The following is a 20,129-nucleotide window of genomic DNA, read 5'->3' as shown; positions in this document are numbered from 1 at the left end:
TGGCTATATAAATCCTTGAAATTCCACGTTCATCGGGAGATATAGCATCTGATTCGGAGGTACAATAACAAATATATATGATGAGTGCGAATATCTATAGAACGGTAAAGGATATTGCCTCCAAATTTGGAGTGTGTGATGGAAATTGTTCAAGGAATACATTTGCCAAATTATACTGAAATCGGTTCAGATTTGGATATAGCTCCCATATATATTTTCGGCCGATTTTAGGTATTTGATGCACCAAACACGCTATGTATATCCAATTTCTATGAAATTTGGAATGTGTGATGGAATTGTACGTAGAGATAAGCGTACCAAATTATATAGAAATCGGTTCAGATTTGGATATAGCTCCCATATATATTTTCGGCCGATTTCAGGTATTTGCTGCACGAATCATGCAGTGTTTATCCAATTTCTATTTAATTTGGTATATGTGGCGAAATTGGATGTGGAAATAAGTATGCCAAATTATATTGAAATCAGTATAGATTTGTATATGACTCCCATATATATTTTTGGCCGATATCATGTATTTGATGTACCAACCACTCGAAATTTGGTTCGTGTTACAGAATTTGGAGTAGAAATAAATTTTCCAAATTATATTGAAATCGGTGCAGATTTGAATACAGCGCCCACATATATTTTTCAGCCGATTTCATGTACTGGATACACCTAAAACCATATATATAGCTTTCTCAGAAAGATTTCCCTTCTTAATGAAGAATGAAAAGAAATAACTGCAATTGAAATGTTGCATGCAATCCCTGCGGGAACTTTTTAACGGTAATGCAAAAGTGACAACACATTTCTTAATATATAAACCATACAATTATAAAAGTAGCCGATATAAATTCAATTAACATTCCAAAAAGTTTATGTTTTTCTAATTGTGTTTCCTTTCAAATAATGGAAATGTATAAAATACTGAATGTCATAGATGAAAAGTTTAATTTTTATGTGTGTCTGCGTACTTCCTAATTTTTTCTTTATATAACTGTCAAAATTGGAAACATTTGTAATACGTATTACAAATTATAGAAGGGAAACATTCATTGAAATATCCGATTTATTGTGAACAACAACAAAACAACAATCTTAATAGAATGCCCAGACGAAGTAGAAATCACAACTTTGGTCGACGTACGAATAGTGCGAGATTAACAGCTGCCGTAAGATCTGCACTAAGCGATGAAGAACGTTCGCAACAAAGTCAAGCTGCACAAGAACGAATGGCACGATCGCGTTCTCGATTAAATGAAGAACAGCTACAAGTACGGAATATCGAAGATCGAGAAAGAATGAGACGTAATCGGTCAGGTGGACGATCATATCTGGACAATTTGTCGCAACGAGTACGTAGACAATCGCGTGTTAGATTAGAATTGAATCGTGCGGCATTCAATTATGATAGCACGATTGATTATAGCTCGCTTCCGGATGTTGCGATTGGAACAATGAACAACTTTTGTGTACATTGCAATGCAGTTAAATTCAAAACGGAAGCGCCAGGTTTATGTTGTGCAAATGGTAAAGTTAAATTACCTGCCTTAAATCAACCACCAGAACCATTACGAACGTTAGTTTCGGGTACAACACCAGAATCGAAACATTTTCTTAAGAATATTCAGTCATACAATTCCAGTTTCCAAATGACTTCTTTCGGCGCAACAAATATAATTAGTGAGGGCAATTTCATGCCAACATTTAAGGTAATTAATTAGTTCTGAGAAATGTGCAATTATTGTGATTCTCATTCTGATTATTATTCTTTAATGCAGATTCAAGGTCAGGTTTATCATCAAGTGGGGTCATTGTTGCCATTTGCTGATGCCAATTATCAATTTTTGCAAATATATTTTATTGGAAATCAAGCCGAAGAACTAAATCAACGATGCTCTATCTTTGCAAATGTTAGAAGACAGATAGTTTCAGAACTGCAAGATCTATTTCATCAACACAATGAATTAGTTAGATTGTTTAAAACGGCATTGAATAGAATACCATCTGATGATCACAGAATTGTTATTAGAGCTGATAAAACACCGGTTGGGCAACATGAACGAAGATTCAATGCACCGACTATCGACGATGTGGCAATTGTAATTGTTGGAGAACAGTTTCACCAAAGAGATATTGTTATTCATCGCAGAAATGATCAACTTCAACGCGTTTCTGAGCTTCACCGCTGTTACGATGCTTTGCAATATCCAATTTTGTTTTGGGAAGGTGAAGACGGTTATAATATCAATGTCAGAATGCATGATCCTTTAACTGGTAATAACTGAAAATATAACGTTACAAATAACAACTGAAACATCATAAAGTTCGGCCGGGCCGATCATTTATACACTACACCATCGGGCGGGACCGTTATGAAAGTATATACTAAAACGTGGACCTTTGCCAATATCTAATAGTTATAATGGAGACTGAATGACTAATGTGTGTGACATCAAATATCGAACATCGGGAGGTACAGTTCTATGGGGAGTATATTAAAACGTGCACCTAGATCAACAAATTACTGGGGAAAACCCCAATCGAAGACTAACACCAAATTCAGCCATTTTGATAGTATAATGAGACAAAAAAAAAAAAAACAAAGATATCGAGTTACCGCTTATGGGGTGTTATTGAATCGTATATCCATATCTAACACTTTTAGTGGAGAAATTTGCCAAATGTGGAAATTACTACCAATTCGGTTGTCAAATGAGACTAATACCTTCAAAATTCCGTAAAGTGACGCGTCGCTTTATATGTGGATATACCAAAACGTGGATCTATATAAGAAATTTTAGTAGAAATGATTTTTAGCCTATGGAATCACTAAATAACAAAGTACAACCTATTCGGTGTGCAAATGGGGCCAATACCTTCAAAATGCCTTAAAACATCGACGCGTCACTTTGTATAGGGACTATGCCAAAACGTAGACCAACATAGGGAAAGTTTTTTCGCGCCTACAAATTCCTACAAAATTTTATTGACCTTCTTCAATCTGTTCGGAAGCTAAAGTCATTTTCAAAGGTAGAATTGGCTATATCGATGTTGAATTGCACGCTGATCAGTAGTGCGATTCTCTAACTCATTTTTTGAGTTGAAATATTTCGGTAATGTTATCGCTAAGTTCCACCGATAGAAAGAGTGCTGTCAACTTATATTTGAAGTTTTCATGCATAATTTTGCGTTTTAATTTTACCGACAATTGTCGGTAACTCAAAAAATGAGTTAGAGAATCGCACTACAGGAATATATATACTTTGCGGGATTTAAAATGATTATTTTGAGGAGTTACAGGAGGAATGACAATCTTTATATACCGTCCATAATATGGTGGAGGGAATACAAATAAAATTTTAATGGTTCTTTAAAATTCAATTTCAGGATTGGAAACAAACAAAAAGGTCAGTGCAATGAACTATTATGCATACAGATTAATGATACGTAGGAATGAGAATAATCACATTTTGAAATGTCAGAGATTGTTTCATCAATATGTAGTTGACATGTATGCCAAAATTGAATCTGAGCGCTTAAACTATATTCGATTTAATCAAGCAAAATTACGTGTGGAGGAGTATATACATTTGCGTGACGCTGTGAACAATGATGCTAATATTAACCCAAATGACATTGGTTCGGTAACAATTTTGCCGTCTTCATATACAGGTAGCCCACGACATATGCATGAGTATGCACAGGACGCAATGACTTATGTTAGAAACTACGGTCGTCCGGATTTGTTTATAACGTTCACCTGCAATCCACAGTGGACCGAAATTAAAGAACATTTATTGCCAGGTCAAACACCTATAGATCGGCACGATATAACGGCACGCGTATTCAAACAGAAGCTAAAAGTTTTAATGGATATGATTGTGAAACATAAGGTGTTTGGTGAAGTACGATGCTGGATGTATTCAGTAGAATGGCAGAAAAGAGGTCTTCCACATGCTCACATCTTAATTTGGAACGTGAATAAAATAAGACAGGATGAAATTGATGCCATAATATCCGCCGAAATTCCTGATCAAGCTACCGATCCAGAATTATTTGAAGTTGTCACCAAAAATATGATACACGGTCCGTGTGGACAACTAAATATCAATTCGCCGTGTATGGTTGACGGAAAATGTTCTAAACGTTATCCAAGAGATTTGATTGCTGAAACTATTACCGGCAATGATGGTTATCCGTTATATAGGCGACGATCTACTGATGATAATGGCAAATCGACAACTGTGCATATTCAAAATCAGGAAGTTGAAGTTGACAATCGATGGATCGTTCCTTATTCCCCGCTGTTATCGAAGACATTCAAAGCTCATATCAACGTTGAATTTTGCAATTCAGTAAAATCCATTAAATATATTTGTAAATACATAAACAAAGGAAGCGATATGGCTGTTTTTGGTGTAGCTGACCCCAATCAAAATGATGAAATAACTCAATTTCAATTAGGACGATTCGTTAGCACTAACGAAGCTGTGTGGCGGATTTTTTCATTCGCAATCCATGATAAACACCCCACTGTTGTTCAATTAGCGGTACATCTTGAAAATGGTCAACGTGTGTACTTTACAAATCAAACTGCATTGCAAAGAGCAGCATCACCACCACCTACAACATTGACCGCTTTTTTTAATTTATGCGAAAGTGACACCTTTGCAAGAGGATTGTTGTATTATGAAGTTCCAAAATACTACACGTGGAATAAATCACTAAAAGTTTTTCAAAGGCGTAAACAAGGAACACCAGTTGAAGGTCATACAAATCTGTTTTCAACAGATGCATTAGGACGGCTATATACAGTTCATCCCAATCATAATGAATGTTTCTATTTACGATTACTATTGATCAATGTTCGTGGACCAACATCATTTGATAATTTAAAGACAATTCATGGACTTATGTGTGCAACATTTCGCGAAGCATGCCAACAATTGCATTTACTTGAGGATGACACTCATTGGGATGCTACACTTGCCGAATCATCCATTATTGCTCCACCTCATCAAATTAGGACATTATTTTCTATAATAATAGCAACATGTAGTCCATCAAATCCTCTTGAATTATGGAGAAATTATGCAGACTTTATGTGTGAGGATATTTTGAATCGAATGCGTAGATCCACTTTCAATCCGAATTATCCAATGTCATCAGAAATCCACAATGAAGCATTGATAATGATTGAAGACATTTGTCTTGCAATTGCAAATAAAGCATTATCACAATTGGGTATGGTATCGCCAAACCGCCCAATGCACAATCTGTTAAACCGAGATTTGCAACGTGAACATAATTTTGACTTTAATGAGTTAGGTGCATTTGTTGAATCAAATTTGCCGAAGTTAAATGCACAGCAAAGAAACATTTACAACACACTGATGCAAACAGTTACAAATAATAACGGTGGATTTTATTTTTTAGATGCACCTGGTGGAACAGGGAAAACATTCCTCATTTCAATAATTTTGGCAACAATCCGTTCACAAAATAAGATAGCATTGGCTCTTGCATCATCTGGAATAGCTGCCACATTGTTAGATGGTGGTAGAACAGCACATTCCGCACTTAAGCTGCCTTTGGATATGAAATTCAATGAGAATCCCACATGTAATATCAGTAAGTCATCTGGAATGGCAAAAGTTTTGCAACAGTGTGCTATTGTCGTGTGGGATGAATGTCCAATGGCACATAAAAAATCATTGGAAGCTTTTGACAGAACCATGAAAGATCTAAGAACGAATGGACAATTATTCGGTGGAGCCTTGGTATTGTTGGCAGGGGATTTTAGACAAACTTTACCTGTCATTCCCCGATCGACTGCTGCTGACGAATTGAACGCGTCTTTAAAATCTTCAATTTTGTGGAAATATGTAAAGAAATTAACGCTAACAACAAATGTACGTGTTCAATTACAAAACGACGTATCGGCTGCTGAATTTTCTTAGCAGTTGCTAAAAATTGGAGATGGAAAAATGCCGATAGATAATGAAACAGGGCTAATCACGCTACCAACTGATTTTTGTCGCATCATTCAATCAAAACAAGAGCTAATTGAAAGAGTTTTTCCAGATATTGCACAACAACACAAAAATCATAGTTGGTTGAGTGAACGAGCTATATTAGCGGCAAAAAATAAAGATGTCAGTGAAATTAATGAGGCTGTTTTAAAGGAGATACCAGGCCAATTATTCACATTTAAATCAGTGGACACCGTTATGAATGAAGATGAGGTGGTCAATTATCCCACAGAATTTTTAAATTCACTTGATCTACCAGGACTTCCACCACACAATCTACAATTGAAAGTTGGAGCACCTATTATTATGTTGCGGAATCTGAATCAACCAAAATTGTGTAATGGTACAAGACTTGTGGTAAAGAAATTAATGACCAATGTTATTGAAGCCACTATTTTGAACGGAAAATTTAAAGGTGAAGACGTCTTAATTCCACGTATTCCAATAATACCAACAGACATGCCTTTTGAATTTAAACGTTTGCAGTTCCCAATTCGACTTGCTTTTGCTATGACAATCAACAAATCACAAGGACAATCATTGCAAGCGTGTGGTTTAAATTTAGAGAATTATTGTTTTTCACATGGACAATTGTATGTAGCCTGTTCACGTGTAGGGAAACCTTCAGATTTGTTTGTGTACGCACCTAATGGTAAAACCAAAAATGTTGTTTACCAAAGAGCTTTACAATAAATTAATTTAAAAGAAAAATTTGGTGTTTTTGTAGTTATTCGATTAATTTGATCGATTGATTCGTTCGCATACATTTCGATTTCTTCAGCATCTGCATATTGGTATCCGTTCACGTGGTTGTACATGTTTCTATGGTACCCGATACGGTTTACAAATTCAGATTTAACGTCTAGCGAAGCAGACGGGGTCCGCTAGTAACATATAAATTACAAAATATAAATATAAGAAATTATTAAAAGCAAGTTGAAAATATTATAAATTTTCATTATTTAAATGACAAATATTCGAATATCTTTAAAAAACTCAAATGCATTCAAAATGCATTTTGTATTGTCACGTTTTTCGGCCATATTCAATTAACTGCGTCTACAATAAATAAATGACACAATGAAGTCGACCCATAAAAATATTCCCAAAAAATTACAAATGATTCCCAAAGTCCCCCTTAAAAAAGTCGTGATGATAATATTTCAAAAAATTTGTCGCTGCGTAAAATTGGACTTAAGCTTTGTGTGCGTTGTTGTCATTGTTGAATCTTCCCTGGTATTGGTCATATTTGATCGTAGCTCATTAAGAGATAAATTGAAATTGGTCATCTGCCGCGCATCTTGGTGATAGACGAACAACAAAATGCTCAGCTCATATTTCAGACTTGACATTTTCCAATAAAATACCCTCGAGATGAAAAGTTAACAAAGTTTTTCATTTAAAACGTGGTTATCGTTGTCTCGTTTAGACTACGTAGACTATTTTAATAGGCCCAACATGAGCAGCAACAAAACCTATGCAAATACATACAGCGATGCCATTGATAAATTCGATTTTTTGTTTGGAGAAGAAGTAGAAAAGGGGAGCTACCAAAATAAACCGTTGGAAAATACACATCTTCATGAGCATCATCAGCTTTGTTGTGTTTATCTCCCTCTGAATAGTTTTTGTGTGTGAATATTTTATGTTCGTCTGTCCAACAGCAGCTCGCTTGTTGATCTATCTGTAGAGACTTCATTGAAAGCCATGTGAAAAGTGAAACTGGTTAAAATATTTAAATCGTTGGCTTAAAACCAATTTATAATAAACCAACAAACTGCACTGCACTGCACATGGGGCCGCCAGGTTAGTACGCTGCTGCTGCTGCTGCACCATTCTCAATGGAATCCATGAAAGCAGGCGCACGTCACAACGAATTGACTAACGAATATTCCCCAAAATGAAATGAAAAGTTTTTTCATGCTGTGGCTAAACAAACGTTAAACGTGCCTCAGCGGATCTTTGATGAGATGCAATGTAATGCAATGGGAGATGGTGTGGATGGATGGCTTGGCTTGTTGGCTGGACGGGATATTTGAATGAATGGTTTGGCTACGAATGGCATCATCTCCCGCCTCTGCCGCATTGCTAAGCTCGAGTTTGGGTTTTGTGTTCAGTTGCGGTCAGTGAGCGCCAATTTATTTACAGATTTGCATGTTACATACTAACTAACAGCAACAACAACAACACATTAATCCCAACCTTATTCGAGTAAAACCAATTTAAACAAGAGTCGCGTGAAAATATTTTTTCACTTCAAATTGTTAGCACTGTATTGTAAGATGAGGTTATTATCCAATACTCGAGAGTTCGAAAACGAACTCATGCCACCTGTTCGCAAAGAAACTAGAAGGTTCTCTTCAAGCCCAATAGGTTTTACCGCCAATGGCCCGTCCGTTCTTTAAAAAATCCACGTTTCTTGGTCTGATGGTGGGTGAAAAAATATTCTTTAAAAAATCCACGTTTCTTGGTCTGATGGTGGGTGAAAAAATATTCTTTAAAAAATCCACGTTTCTTGGTCTGATGGTGGGTGAAAAAATATTCTTTAAAAAATCCACGTTTCTTGGTCTGATGGTGGGTGAAAAAATATTCTTTAAAAAATCCACGTTTCTTGGTCTGATGGTGGGTGAAAAAATATTCTTTAAAAAATCCACGTTTCTTGGTCTGATGGTGGGTGAAAAAATATTCTTTAAAAAATCCACGTTTCTTGGTCTGATGGTGGGTGAAAAAATATTCTTTAAAAAATCCACGTTTCTTGGTCTGATGGTGGGTGAAAAAATATTCTTTAAAAAATCCACGTTTCTTGGTCTGATGGTGGGTGAAAAAATATTCTTTAACAAATCCACGTTTCTTGGTCTGATGGTGGGTGAAAAAATATTCTTTAAAAAATCCACGTTTCTTGGTCTGATGGTGGGTGAAAAAATATTCTTTAAAAAATCCACGTTTCTTGGTCTGATGGTGGGTGAAAAAATATTCTTTAAAAAATCCACGTTTCTTGGTCTGATGGTGGGTGAAAAAATATTCTTTAAAAAATCCACGTTTCTTGGTCTGATGGTGGGTGAAAAAATATTCTTTAAAAAATCCACGTTTCTTGGTCTGATGGTGGGTGAAAAAATATTCTTTAAAAAATCCACGTTTCTTGGTCTGATGGTGGGTGAAAAAATATTCTTTAAAAAATCCACGTTTCTTGGTCTGATGGTGGGTGAAAAAATATTCTTTAAAAAATCCACGTTTCTTGGTCTGATGGTGGGTGAAAAAATATTCTTTAAAAAATCCACGTTTCTTGGTCTGATGGTGGGTGAAAAAATATTCTTTAAAAAATCCACGTTTCTTGGTCTGATGGTGGGTGAAAAAATATTCTTTAAAAAATCCACGTTTCTTGGTCTGATGGTGGGTGAAAAAATATTCTTTAAAAAATCCACGTTTCTTGGTCTGATGGTGGGTGAAAAAATATTCTTTAAAAAATCCACGTTTCTTGGTCTGATGGTGGGTGAAAAAATATTCTTTAAAAAATCCACGTTTCTTGGTCTGATGGTGGGTGAAAAAATATTCTTTAAAAAATCCACGTTTCTTGGTCTGATGGTGGGTGAAAAAATATTCTTTAAAAAATCCACGTTTCTTGGTCTGATGGTGGGTGAAAAAATATTCTTTAAAAAATCCACGTTTCTTGGTCTGATGGTGGGTGAAAAAATATTCTTTAAAAAATCCACGTTTCTTGGTCTGATGGTGGGTGAAAAAATATTCTTTAAAAAATCCACGTTTCTTGGTCTGATGGTGGGTGAAAAAATATTCTTTAAAAAATCCACGTTTCTTGGTCTGATGGTGGGTGAAAAAATATTCTTTAAAAAATCCACGTTTCTTGGTCTGATGGTGGGTGAAAAAATATTCTTTAAAAAATCCACGTTTCTTGGTCTGATGGTGGGTGAAAAAATATTCTTTAAAAAATCCACGTTTCTTGGTCTGATGGTGGGTGAAAAAATATTATTTAAAAAATCCACGTTTCTTGGTCTGATGGTGGGTGAAAAAATATTCTTTAAAAAATCCACGTTTCTTGGTCTGATGGTGGGTGAAAAAATATTCTTTAAAAAATCCACGTTTCTTGGTCTGATGGTGGGTGAAAAAATATTCTTTAAAAAATCCACGTTTCTTGGTCTGATGGTGGGTGAAAAAATATTCTTTAAAAAATCCACGTTTCTTGGTCTGATGGTGGGTGAAAAAATATTCTTTAAAAAATCCACGTTTCTTGGTCTGATGGTGGGTGAAAAAATATTCTTTAAAAAATCCACGTTTCTTGGTCTGATGGTGGGTGAAAAAATATTCTTTAAAAAATCCACGTTTCTTGGTCTGATGGTGGGTGAAAAAATATTCTTTAAAAAATCCACGTTTCTTGGTCTGATGGTGGGTGAAAAAATATTCTTTAAAAAATCCACGTTTCTTGGTCTGATGGTGGGTGAAAAAATATTCTTTAAAAAATCCACGTTTCTTGGTCTGATGGTGGGTGAAAAAATATTCTTTAAAAAATCCACGTTTCTTGGTCTGATGGTGGGTGAAAAAATATTCTTTAAAAAATCCACGTTTCTTGGTCTGATGGTGGGTGAAAAAATATTCTTTAAAAAATCCACGTTTCTTGGTCTGATGGTGGGTGAAAAAATATTCTTTAAAAAATCCACGTTTCTTGGTCTGATGGTGGGTGAAAAAATATTCTTTAAAAAATCCACGTTTCTTGGTCTGATGGTGGGTGAAAAAATATTCTTTAAAAAATCCACGTTTCTTGGTCTGATGGTGGGTGAAAAAATATTCTTTAAAAAATCCACGTTTCTTGGTCTGATGGTGGGTGAAAAAATATTCTTTAAAAAATCCACGTTTCTTGGTCTGATGGTGGGTGAAAAAATATTCTTTAAAAAATCCACGTTTCTTGGTCTGATGGTGGGTGAAAAAATATTCTTTAAAAAATCCACGTTTCTTGGTCTGATGGTGGGTGAAAAAATATTCTTTAAAAAATCCACGTTTCTTGGTCTGATGGTGGGTGAAAAAATATTCTTTAAAAAATCCACGTTTCTTGGTCTGATGGTGGGTGAAAAAATATTCTTTAAAAAATCCACGTTTCTTGGTCTGATGGTGGGTGAAAAAATATTCTTTAAAAAATCCACGTTTCTTGGTCTGATGGTGGGTGAAAAAATATTCTTTAAAAAATCCACGTTTCTTGGTCTGATGGTGGGTGAAAAAATATTCTTTAAAAAATCCACGTTTCTTGGTCTGATGGTGGGTGAAAAAATATTCTTTAAAAAATCCACGTTTCTTGGTCTGATGGTGGGTGAAAAAATATTCTTTAAAAAATCCACGTTTCTTGGTCTGATGGTGGGTGAAAAAATATTCTTTAAAAAATCCACGTTTCTTGGTCTGATGGTGGGTGAAAAAATATTCTTTAAAAAATCCACGTTTCTTGGTCTGATGGTGGGTGAAAAAATATTCTTTAAAAAATCCACGTTTCTTGGTCTGATGGTGGGTGAAAAAATATTCTTTAAAAAATCCACGTTTCTTGGTCTGATGGTGGGTGAAAAAATATTCTTTAAAAAATCCACGTTTCTTGGTCTGATGGTGGGTGAAAAAATATTCTTTAAAAAATCCACGTTTCTTGGTCTGATGGTGGGTGAAAAAATATTCTTTAAAAAATCCACGTTTCTTGGTCTGATGGTGGGTGAAAAAATATTCTTTAAAAAATCCACGTTTCTTGGTCTGATGGTGGGTGAAAAAATATTCTTTAAAAAATCCACGTTTCTTGGTCTGATGGTGGGTGAAAAAATATTCTTTAAAAAATCCACGTTTCTTGGTCTGATGGTGGGTGAAAAAATATTCTTTAAAAAATCCACGTTTCTTGGTCTGATGGTGGGTGAAAAAATATTCTTTAAAAAATCCACGTTTCTTGGTCTGATGGTAGGTGAAAAAATATTCTTTAAAAAATCCACGTTTCTTGGTCTGATGGTGGGTGAAAAAATATTCTTTAAAAAATCCACGTTTCTTGGTCTGATGGTGGGTGAAAAAATATTCTTTAAAAAATCCACGTTTCTTGGTCTGATGGTGGGTGAAAAAATATTCTTTAAAAAATCCACGTTTCTTGGTCTGATGGTGGGTGAAAAAATATTCTTTAAAAAATCCACGTTTCTTGGTCTCATGGTGGGTGAAAAATATTCTTTAAAAAATCCACGTTTCTTGTTGTGATGGTGGGTAAAAAAATATTCTTTAAAAAATCCACGTTTCTTGGTCTCATGGTGGGTGAAAAATATTCTTTAAAAAATCCACGTTTCTTGTTGTGATGGTGGGTGAAAAAATATTCTTTAAAAAATACACGTTTCTTGTTGTGATGGTGGGTAAAAAAATATTCTTTAAAAAATCCACGTTTCTTGGTCTCATGGTGGGTGAAAAAATATTCTTTTAAAAATCCACGTTTATTGCTTTGATGGTGGGTTAAAAAAATATTCTTTTAAAAATCCACGTTTATTGGTCTGATGGTGGGTTAAAAAATATTCTTTAAAAAATCCATGTTTCTTGGTCTGAAGGTGGGTGGAAAAAATATTCTTTAAAAAATCCACGTTTCTTGGTCTGATGATGGGTGAAAAAATGTTCTTTAACAAATCCACGTTTCTTGGTCTGATGGTGGGTGACAAAATATTATTTAAAAAATCCACGTTTTTGCTGAGATGGTCGGTGAAAAAATATTCTTTAAAAAATCCACGTTCATTGGTTAGATGATCGGTGAAAAAATATTCTCTCTGGGTGTTTTTGTGTCCACCAAAAATCAACTTTAATTGTTGACGAAACACTGTGGCACATTTAACACCCAACCAAATTATAGTTTGTTGGTTTTTTTTCTTTGCCAAATTATATGTTGTTGTTGTGGCATAGTTGGAGGAGTATTTACATGAGGTACACGTCCAACCACACGATCACTGCCAAATTATGGAATACTTTTCAGGTTTTTTTTTTTTGCTAAATCACCATGAAACAGACATTTTTCTTCTTTGATTTTTCTCCATTTCTAAATGGGGGTCAAATTCAGAGATCATGTGGAGATTTTTCCATTTTACCTTAGAAGACAAAAGATGACGAATGTTGTTGTGGCCTCTGAACCATCAGCGCCATCATCATCCTCCTTACTTTCCAAGTTTAAATTATTATTTTTTGCAACAGACTGATATGTAACCACACACATATTTATCAACGATCCGTGCCACAAAGTGGCAAATATTATAATTAAGGTAGAATTTTGAAGAGTCACCTAACATTGAGTGAACTGTGATATGTGGTGGTTCAACTTTTCATTTTGATAGTGAAATTTCTTCAAAGGAAACAGAAGAAAGCATTGAATTTAATTATAGACTTCCAGATAGTGGTGGGAATACTTTTAATAGGAAATGCCAAAAGAATAATGAAAGAATAAATGTTCATATATGGGAGGTTCTTGTTGGTGGGAAGTAGGAAATACAGATTGTTTTGGAATAATACATACAACGGTATTTTAACAAAAGTGTAATTTTTTCATTATTGCCACCACTCAAGATTGATTTTTAAATTCCAATACTTTTTAAATATAATTAGCAATCGGAAGCAAAAGTTGCATAGAGAAAAATCGATTTCTTCACTCGTTGGTGCTTCAAGGGGTTAAACGAACTGAGAAACTTCAAAAATCAATCTCCGTTTATAAATCAATTTCGTCGCCTTTTTCTTTGGTTTTAAATAGCTACTTTTGTTATTCGATAATTTTGTTGAATGGCACCTTACGCTTTTTTTATTCGTTTTAATAAACCAATCGCATTGTCCGTCAAACAAAGCATAAACTAATCAAATTATCCGGAAAGCTGGCAAATTTAACAACTATGCAAAATAATAATTCAACGCTACATTATGCTCGCTTGTTGACAGCTACTGTAGAATTAATTAACATAACACAATTTTTTTTTGTGATTGTTTTTTTTTTGTGTTTTAACAAATTTATGAATTTTTAATAATAATGAGAAAAAATACCAAAACCACACATACACAAATTTTAAAAGGGGAGGGGTCAAAGTTGTAGTAAACATATCCAAATATTGGATGAGAAAATTAATAAATAATTTTCTTAAATCATTATTAAAAATTCTTATTTTCCCTTAGAGAACTCTTAAAATCTCAAGAATGTACACATACACATGCAGGCCATCGATAAATTACTAGTTGATTAAAAAAAATCAATCTTTGTTGGAGTAAAATTTACAAATATACCATTCTTAGTGTCCTTGGGTCCACCTAAAATTTTTAAAAAATTGTTGGTGTCTTTGTATCCATCAAAAATTTATTTTTTAAAGTCGGACCGAGTTTTTCAGTAGTGGTCGGGACCGGAGGCATTACGGATAATCGATATTCCCGGATAATGGAGTAATACTGATTACATTGTGAACACAAATTTTGGCGCACGGAAAATTCCTCTTGGAAAGGCCTTGGTGAGTATATTAAGAACCCCGAAGGACAGATCCGCTGTGAGTCGAACTTCCGCGTTATGGCGTGATGAATTTTTTGCTTTGTTCACTGTTGTTTTAGCTTATTTTTGGGATGACATGTCTTCAGTCAAATCGAATGACGATTATTTTCGCTTCCTGCAATGTCCTTTTCGTCCTTTATTTTAAGAGCCGCTATAAAAGTACCACAAGATGACGTTTTTCAGCTTCAAAATGTTCTGCAAAAATGTCGCTCAGAAAATTTTAGGTACGTCTCTCATTGACAACTAATCGCACTGAAAGAAAAAGCTACGTAATATGAATGAAATCCCACGTTGTATCAATGGAATTTGTCATTGATTTTGAGCCAACGTAGAGCTTCATTGAATAAATGAAAAAGGTTTCGTTGAGTTTCATTGAAATAAAATTAATGAAATTGTTCATTAATGCAATGAAACTTGTTCATTTATGCAATGAAACTTTTTCGTTAATGCAATGAAACATTTTCATTAATGCAATGAAACATTTTCATTAATGCAATGAAACCCCTTCATTGATGCAATGAAACTTCTTCATTGATGCAATGAAACTTTTCCATTAATGCAATGAAACTGAAACTTTTTCATTAATGCAATGAAACTCCTTCATTGATGCAATGAAACCTTTTCATTAATGCAATGAAATACTTTCAATGTTGTAATGACACTTCTTCATATATGCAATGAAGCCTTACGTTGGTTCAAAATCAATGACAAATTTCATTGATACAACGTAGGATTTCATTCATGTTATGAAGTCATTTCATACTCACGTAATGAACAAAAATGAAGCCAATGCCAAATATGTTTATTTCATTTTATTGCAATTAGTTTTGACCATTAATACAACAAGTCACATTTAAACCCCAGGTATTAAGCACATTAATGATAGCAGTGGGCGTTGTCATCTGTAAGTAAAATTGAAACAATAAACAAATTGCTAACAAATTGACTGGTTTTCTAAATAATAACTTACCTCCAACTTTTGCCGCTGAGTCATCCCCTGTGTACGTCCACGATGTTAGGGTACAGCATTATTTTCTTAAGAGAGTAGTGCTTCATTGGCCACGGACAGTTTCCGTAATTCCACTGATAATTCCAATCCATTGCAACTATAAATGAAAATTAAAAAGAGTAAATAAACGAACACATAAAAACTACAAAAAATAATTTAACCAATATTTGAATTTATTTCACATCATTAAACACTCCATACTTACTTTTAGCGAAGTTAATTATTCTTTTGAGCGTTGTCATCTGTAAGCAAAATTGAAAACATAAAAACAATTTTTAGTAATTTATCTGGTTTTCTTTCTAAACATTAACTTACTTCTTTTCATGTTAAACACATCACAGTTTTTAAAGTTGAAACACCAGACGTAAAATAACTTTTTTTTTTCATCCACACTTGACTGTGGTTTATCGCAAACTAAAACAATGTAGCTAGGAAAGCGGTGGTTGTTCTGCCAACACGTGTTTTTTCTGCTTGTTAAATACTCACACACAACCACAAATGGAATTCAATGAAAGACAATACAAACAATAACAAAGAACTGAGAAGAGCATTCTTTTTAACCCATTCGGTGATTCTATGCCATATGGCATAACCAGTTTTTGAAGCCCGTTTTAAGGCAAAATACTTATGGGCACTCTTTTTTTAATAATTTTGTATTTTTCCCTGAAGTGTTATCTGAAAATAATTCGACAAAAATTTTTGATTGGTGGACCCTATACATTGTTATGTCTCAAAAAGAGCAAGCGCTCCTCGTTCGATTTAAAATTTGCATGAAAATACCATATTGTAATTTTATATATTTTATTAACAAAAATATTTTTTTGTAAACTTTTTGTATTTAATTTAGTAGATAATTATTGCCTTAATAATTAAAACGAAAAAAAAGATCCGAAATATAGTTCAATGGAGCTGCCAGATTTTTTATATTTCATACTATGCCATATGGCATAGATTTTTCCCAACGGAAATGTTTCACTTTGTTTGACTCCCAGATCTTCTATTGTAAAACCCCTAGATCTTCTATAAGAAGACCTCCAGATCTTGTATAAGTAGACCTCCAGGTCTTCTATACGAAGACTTCCAGGTCTTCTATAAAGAAACCTCCAGATCCACTATAGGAAAACCTCCAGATGATGTATAAAAATTCTTGCAGATTTTCTAAAAGAACTCCTCCAGATATTATATAAGATGGCCCCACGTCTTCTACAAGCTGACCTCCAGCCCTTCTATAGGATGACATTCAGGTGTTCTCTAAGAAGTCCTTCAGATCTGCTATATAAGACATTCAGGTCTTCTATAAGAAGTCCTCCAGTTTTTCTATAAGAAGGCCTCAAATCTTCCATAAGAAGACCCTAGGTTTTCTATAAGAAGACCCTAGGTTTTCTATAAGAAGACCCTAGGTTTTCTATAAGAAGACCCTAGGTCTTCTATAAGAGGCTTTAAATGTTCTAAAAGAAGACCTCCAGATATTCTAGGAAAAACCTTCATGTCTTCTATAAGTAGACCTCCTGGTCTTCAATGAGAAGATCTTATGCTTTTCTATAAAAAGGGCCCCTGCTCTTCTATGAGAAGACCATCTGGTTTTTTATAAGAAGGTCTCCTGCTCTTCTATGAGATGAATATTTATGTATACCAACGCCAATCGGCGACAGTAGCGAATTTTTGTACAGATGATGACGTTTCTGCAAGTTTTGGCAAATATTCATGCATACATATTTATGTATGTGATTCTATACATATGTATGTAGCCAATATATAAATGTGTTATTTTCAAGATTGTCAAAAATTTAATTTGTTAAAAAAAGACAAAATGATTAGAAGACAAATTTTATAACTTAACAGATTTACAAAGAATACAAAACGCAAAAAGGAATTTCACAAATGTTTCATTTATCTAATGAAACTATTTCATTTATTTAATGAAACTGTTTCATTCATTTAATGAAACTGTTTCATTCATTTTTAAAGCAAACCAAACACATCGAATATATACATTTTTCGCTATTTTTTTAAAAAGATCTTTGCGTACTAGTGTTTTTACCCCATTCTATTTAGTTTGAATTCAAAACAAACATATTTATCTTAAATTTATAGAAATTAAAAGTTTCATTGCATCAATGAAATTCGTTTCGTTTATACAATGAAACTAAAAATCATTGAATTTTAAACAACGTAAAGTTTCATTGCATGAATGAAACATTTCATTATATTAATGGAACGTTTCATAGCGTCAATGAAACCCGTTCATTGATACAACGAGGCATTTTTCTTTCAGTGCGATTTTGTCGCGTTTTCATAGTCATTTTTATATTACAACAGTGAACAAAGATATAACGCTAATTCCTGATGGCTTACAGGGTCTCTAGCAAAAACTTCATCACGCCATAACGCGGAAGTTCGACTCACAGCGGATCTGTCCAACAAAGCCTTTCTTCCCCAAGAGGAATTTTCCGTGCCCCAGACTTTCACCTCCATTTTGTTGAACAGTGTTATCATGTCTTTATAAATAAAAATCAAATGCCGTTCGTTGGTAATGACATCAGTTGAGAACGGGTGGACCAATTTGAATAACTCATTTTTTGAAATGTTCGTCATAACCCAACTTAGGTTTTTATGCAAAGAAAATTCGACCATCTCCACTCTTACGACCACTTTTTTCTACAAAAACTACTGAACTGATTTTCCTGAAATTGTCAGGAAATGTACAGGGATGGTCCCCGGATAAAATAGGCTTCAAATATAGTTGAATTTCGGAGGGGACTGGGTACTTCCCCTATACCATATTTAAAATCGAAAGTATCAGCTTAGAAAATAATTTAAGAGGCAATTGTGGTTGTGTCTCCCACCTTACCTACTTTTTTAGAACCCAAAGACTTGACCACGCCCACTTTTTAGAATATGTTACATCTTCAAAACCCCTTAACCGATTTTAGTGAGATCTTTTTCTTGAATTTCGAAGGTGGCGGGGTACTTTTTTTCGACATATGTATCTAAAAAACGTCATATATTTATGAATAAAAATCAAATGTCGTCATAACCCAACATAGGTTTTTATGGAAAGAAAATTTTACTTTTTTTCAATTTTCAATTTAACCCAGATATGCCCAAGGCTTGATTGTGAACATGATCACTTTTTACACATTTTTTCTATATTTTTCTCAAAAAAATTAAAATTTTTTGTACTGGGCACTTCGAAATGGTGTCCAGATGTATTTCTAGCTATATCCTTGAGGTCAGAAATAAAAACGACACTTTGATAAAGCTAACATGTCATTAAAACAAGATTTTTTTGTGTCCTATGTATAGGACATTGGGCATATCTGGTTTAATTTTTTTCTGCAAAAACCTATTTCCATCAAATTTGCAGCAATTGTTATGCATATTTTATGAATTTCGGAGGAGGTGGGGTACCTTCCCCGCGCCTTTCTTTTAAACGCTATATGTATACGCCAAACTTATGATTATATCCGTTTGAGCATACATTTTGGGAGACAATGGGGTTGTGTGTACCCTAGGTACATATTCGGAGGCAAAATACCGGACCGCGCCCACTTTTTATACCCTACACCACTATGTGGGGAGCGGATCGTCACGAAATTTTGGGTGTTGATGAGGGTCCCGGAGGGGAAGACGCCTATTAATGTTGGTGCTGATCGGATAATATTCAGGGGTCGGAATAGGCAAAAAACTTATGTGGATAAAAAGACAAAGTTTTTTTCCAAAGCGAATATCTCAGCTTCTATATGGGGTATACCAAAAGCAAGACCTGACAATAAAAGTAGAAAATATCACATTTCCAATGATGTGAAGTAAGTTCTCGTAGGTGATCAAACAACGAAGATATTACAGTAGTCGCAAATAAAACCCAAATTTTCCTGCTTGCTATTTTAATTATAATGACGAATATCACAGCTTTGGTTGGGGACTTTTCAAAAGCAAAGCAAAGTACAAGTTCGCATCTTTACAATGATGCGAACTAGGTCGGCGTAGGTGACCAAATAACGGAGATATTGCAATAGTCGATAATACATCCCATTTTTCCATTTTTTTTGGAAATCACGCTACAGGTCGCAATTTTGATCGGATCGTCACGAAATTTTGGGTGTTGATGGAGGTCCCGGAGGGGATGAAGCCTATTGATTTTGGTGATGGTCGGATAATATTTAGGGGTCGGAATGAGCAAAAAAGTTATTTGGAGAAAAAGTCTACATTTTATTCCAAAGCAAATATCTCAGCGTCTATAAGGGGTATATAAAAAGCAAAACTTGACAATGAAAGTAGAAAATATCACCTTTCAAACGATGTAACGTTGTCGTAGGTGGTCACACAACGAAGATATCGCAATAGTCCCTAATAGAACCCAACTTTTCATTTTTTGCGATTTTAATAATAATGGCGGATATCACACCTTTGGTTGGGGACCTTCTAAAAGCAAAGCCTGGCTATGAAAGTAGAAAATCCCATCTTTACAATGATGCAAAGTAGGTTGGTAATACATCCCATTTTTTAATTGTTTTGTAATCACGATACACGTCGTAATTTTGATTGGATCGTCACGAAGTTT

General features: G+C 34.4%; 1 protein-coding gene across 1 annotated transcript; it reads left to right on the top strand.

The window, feature by feature from the left end:
- The first annotated feature begins 3,654 nt into the window (after positions 1-3,654).
- Positions 3,655-5,969, top strand: LOC141392549 (uncharacterized). The gene has a single exon (XM_073965485.1). It carries the CDS (start codon positions 3,696-3,698, stop codon positions 5,967-5,969), a length of 2,274 nt encoding a protein of 757 aa, XP_073821586.1. The 5' UTR covers positions 3,655-3,695.
- Positions 5,970-20,129: the final 14,160 nt, after the last annotated feature.

Source organism: Musca autumnalis, unplaced genomic scaffold (genome assembly GCF_047663935.1).
Source record: "Musca autumnalis isolate F117 unplaced genomic scaffold, ASM4766393v1 scaffold_2, whole genome shotgun sequence".
In the NCBI taxonomy this organism is placed as follows: Eukaryota; Metazoa; Arthropoda; class Insecta; order Diptera; family Muscidae; genus Musca; species Musca autumnalis.
This window is presented reverse-complemented; position numbering and strand designations above follow the sequence as displayed.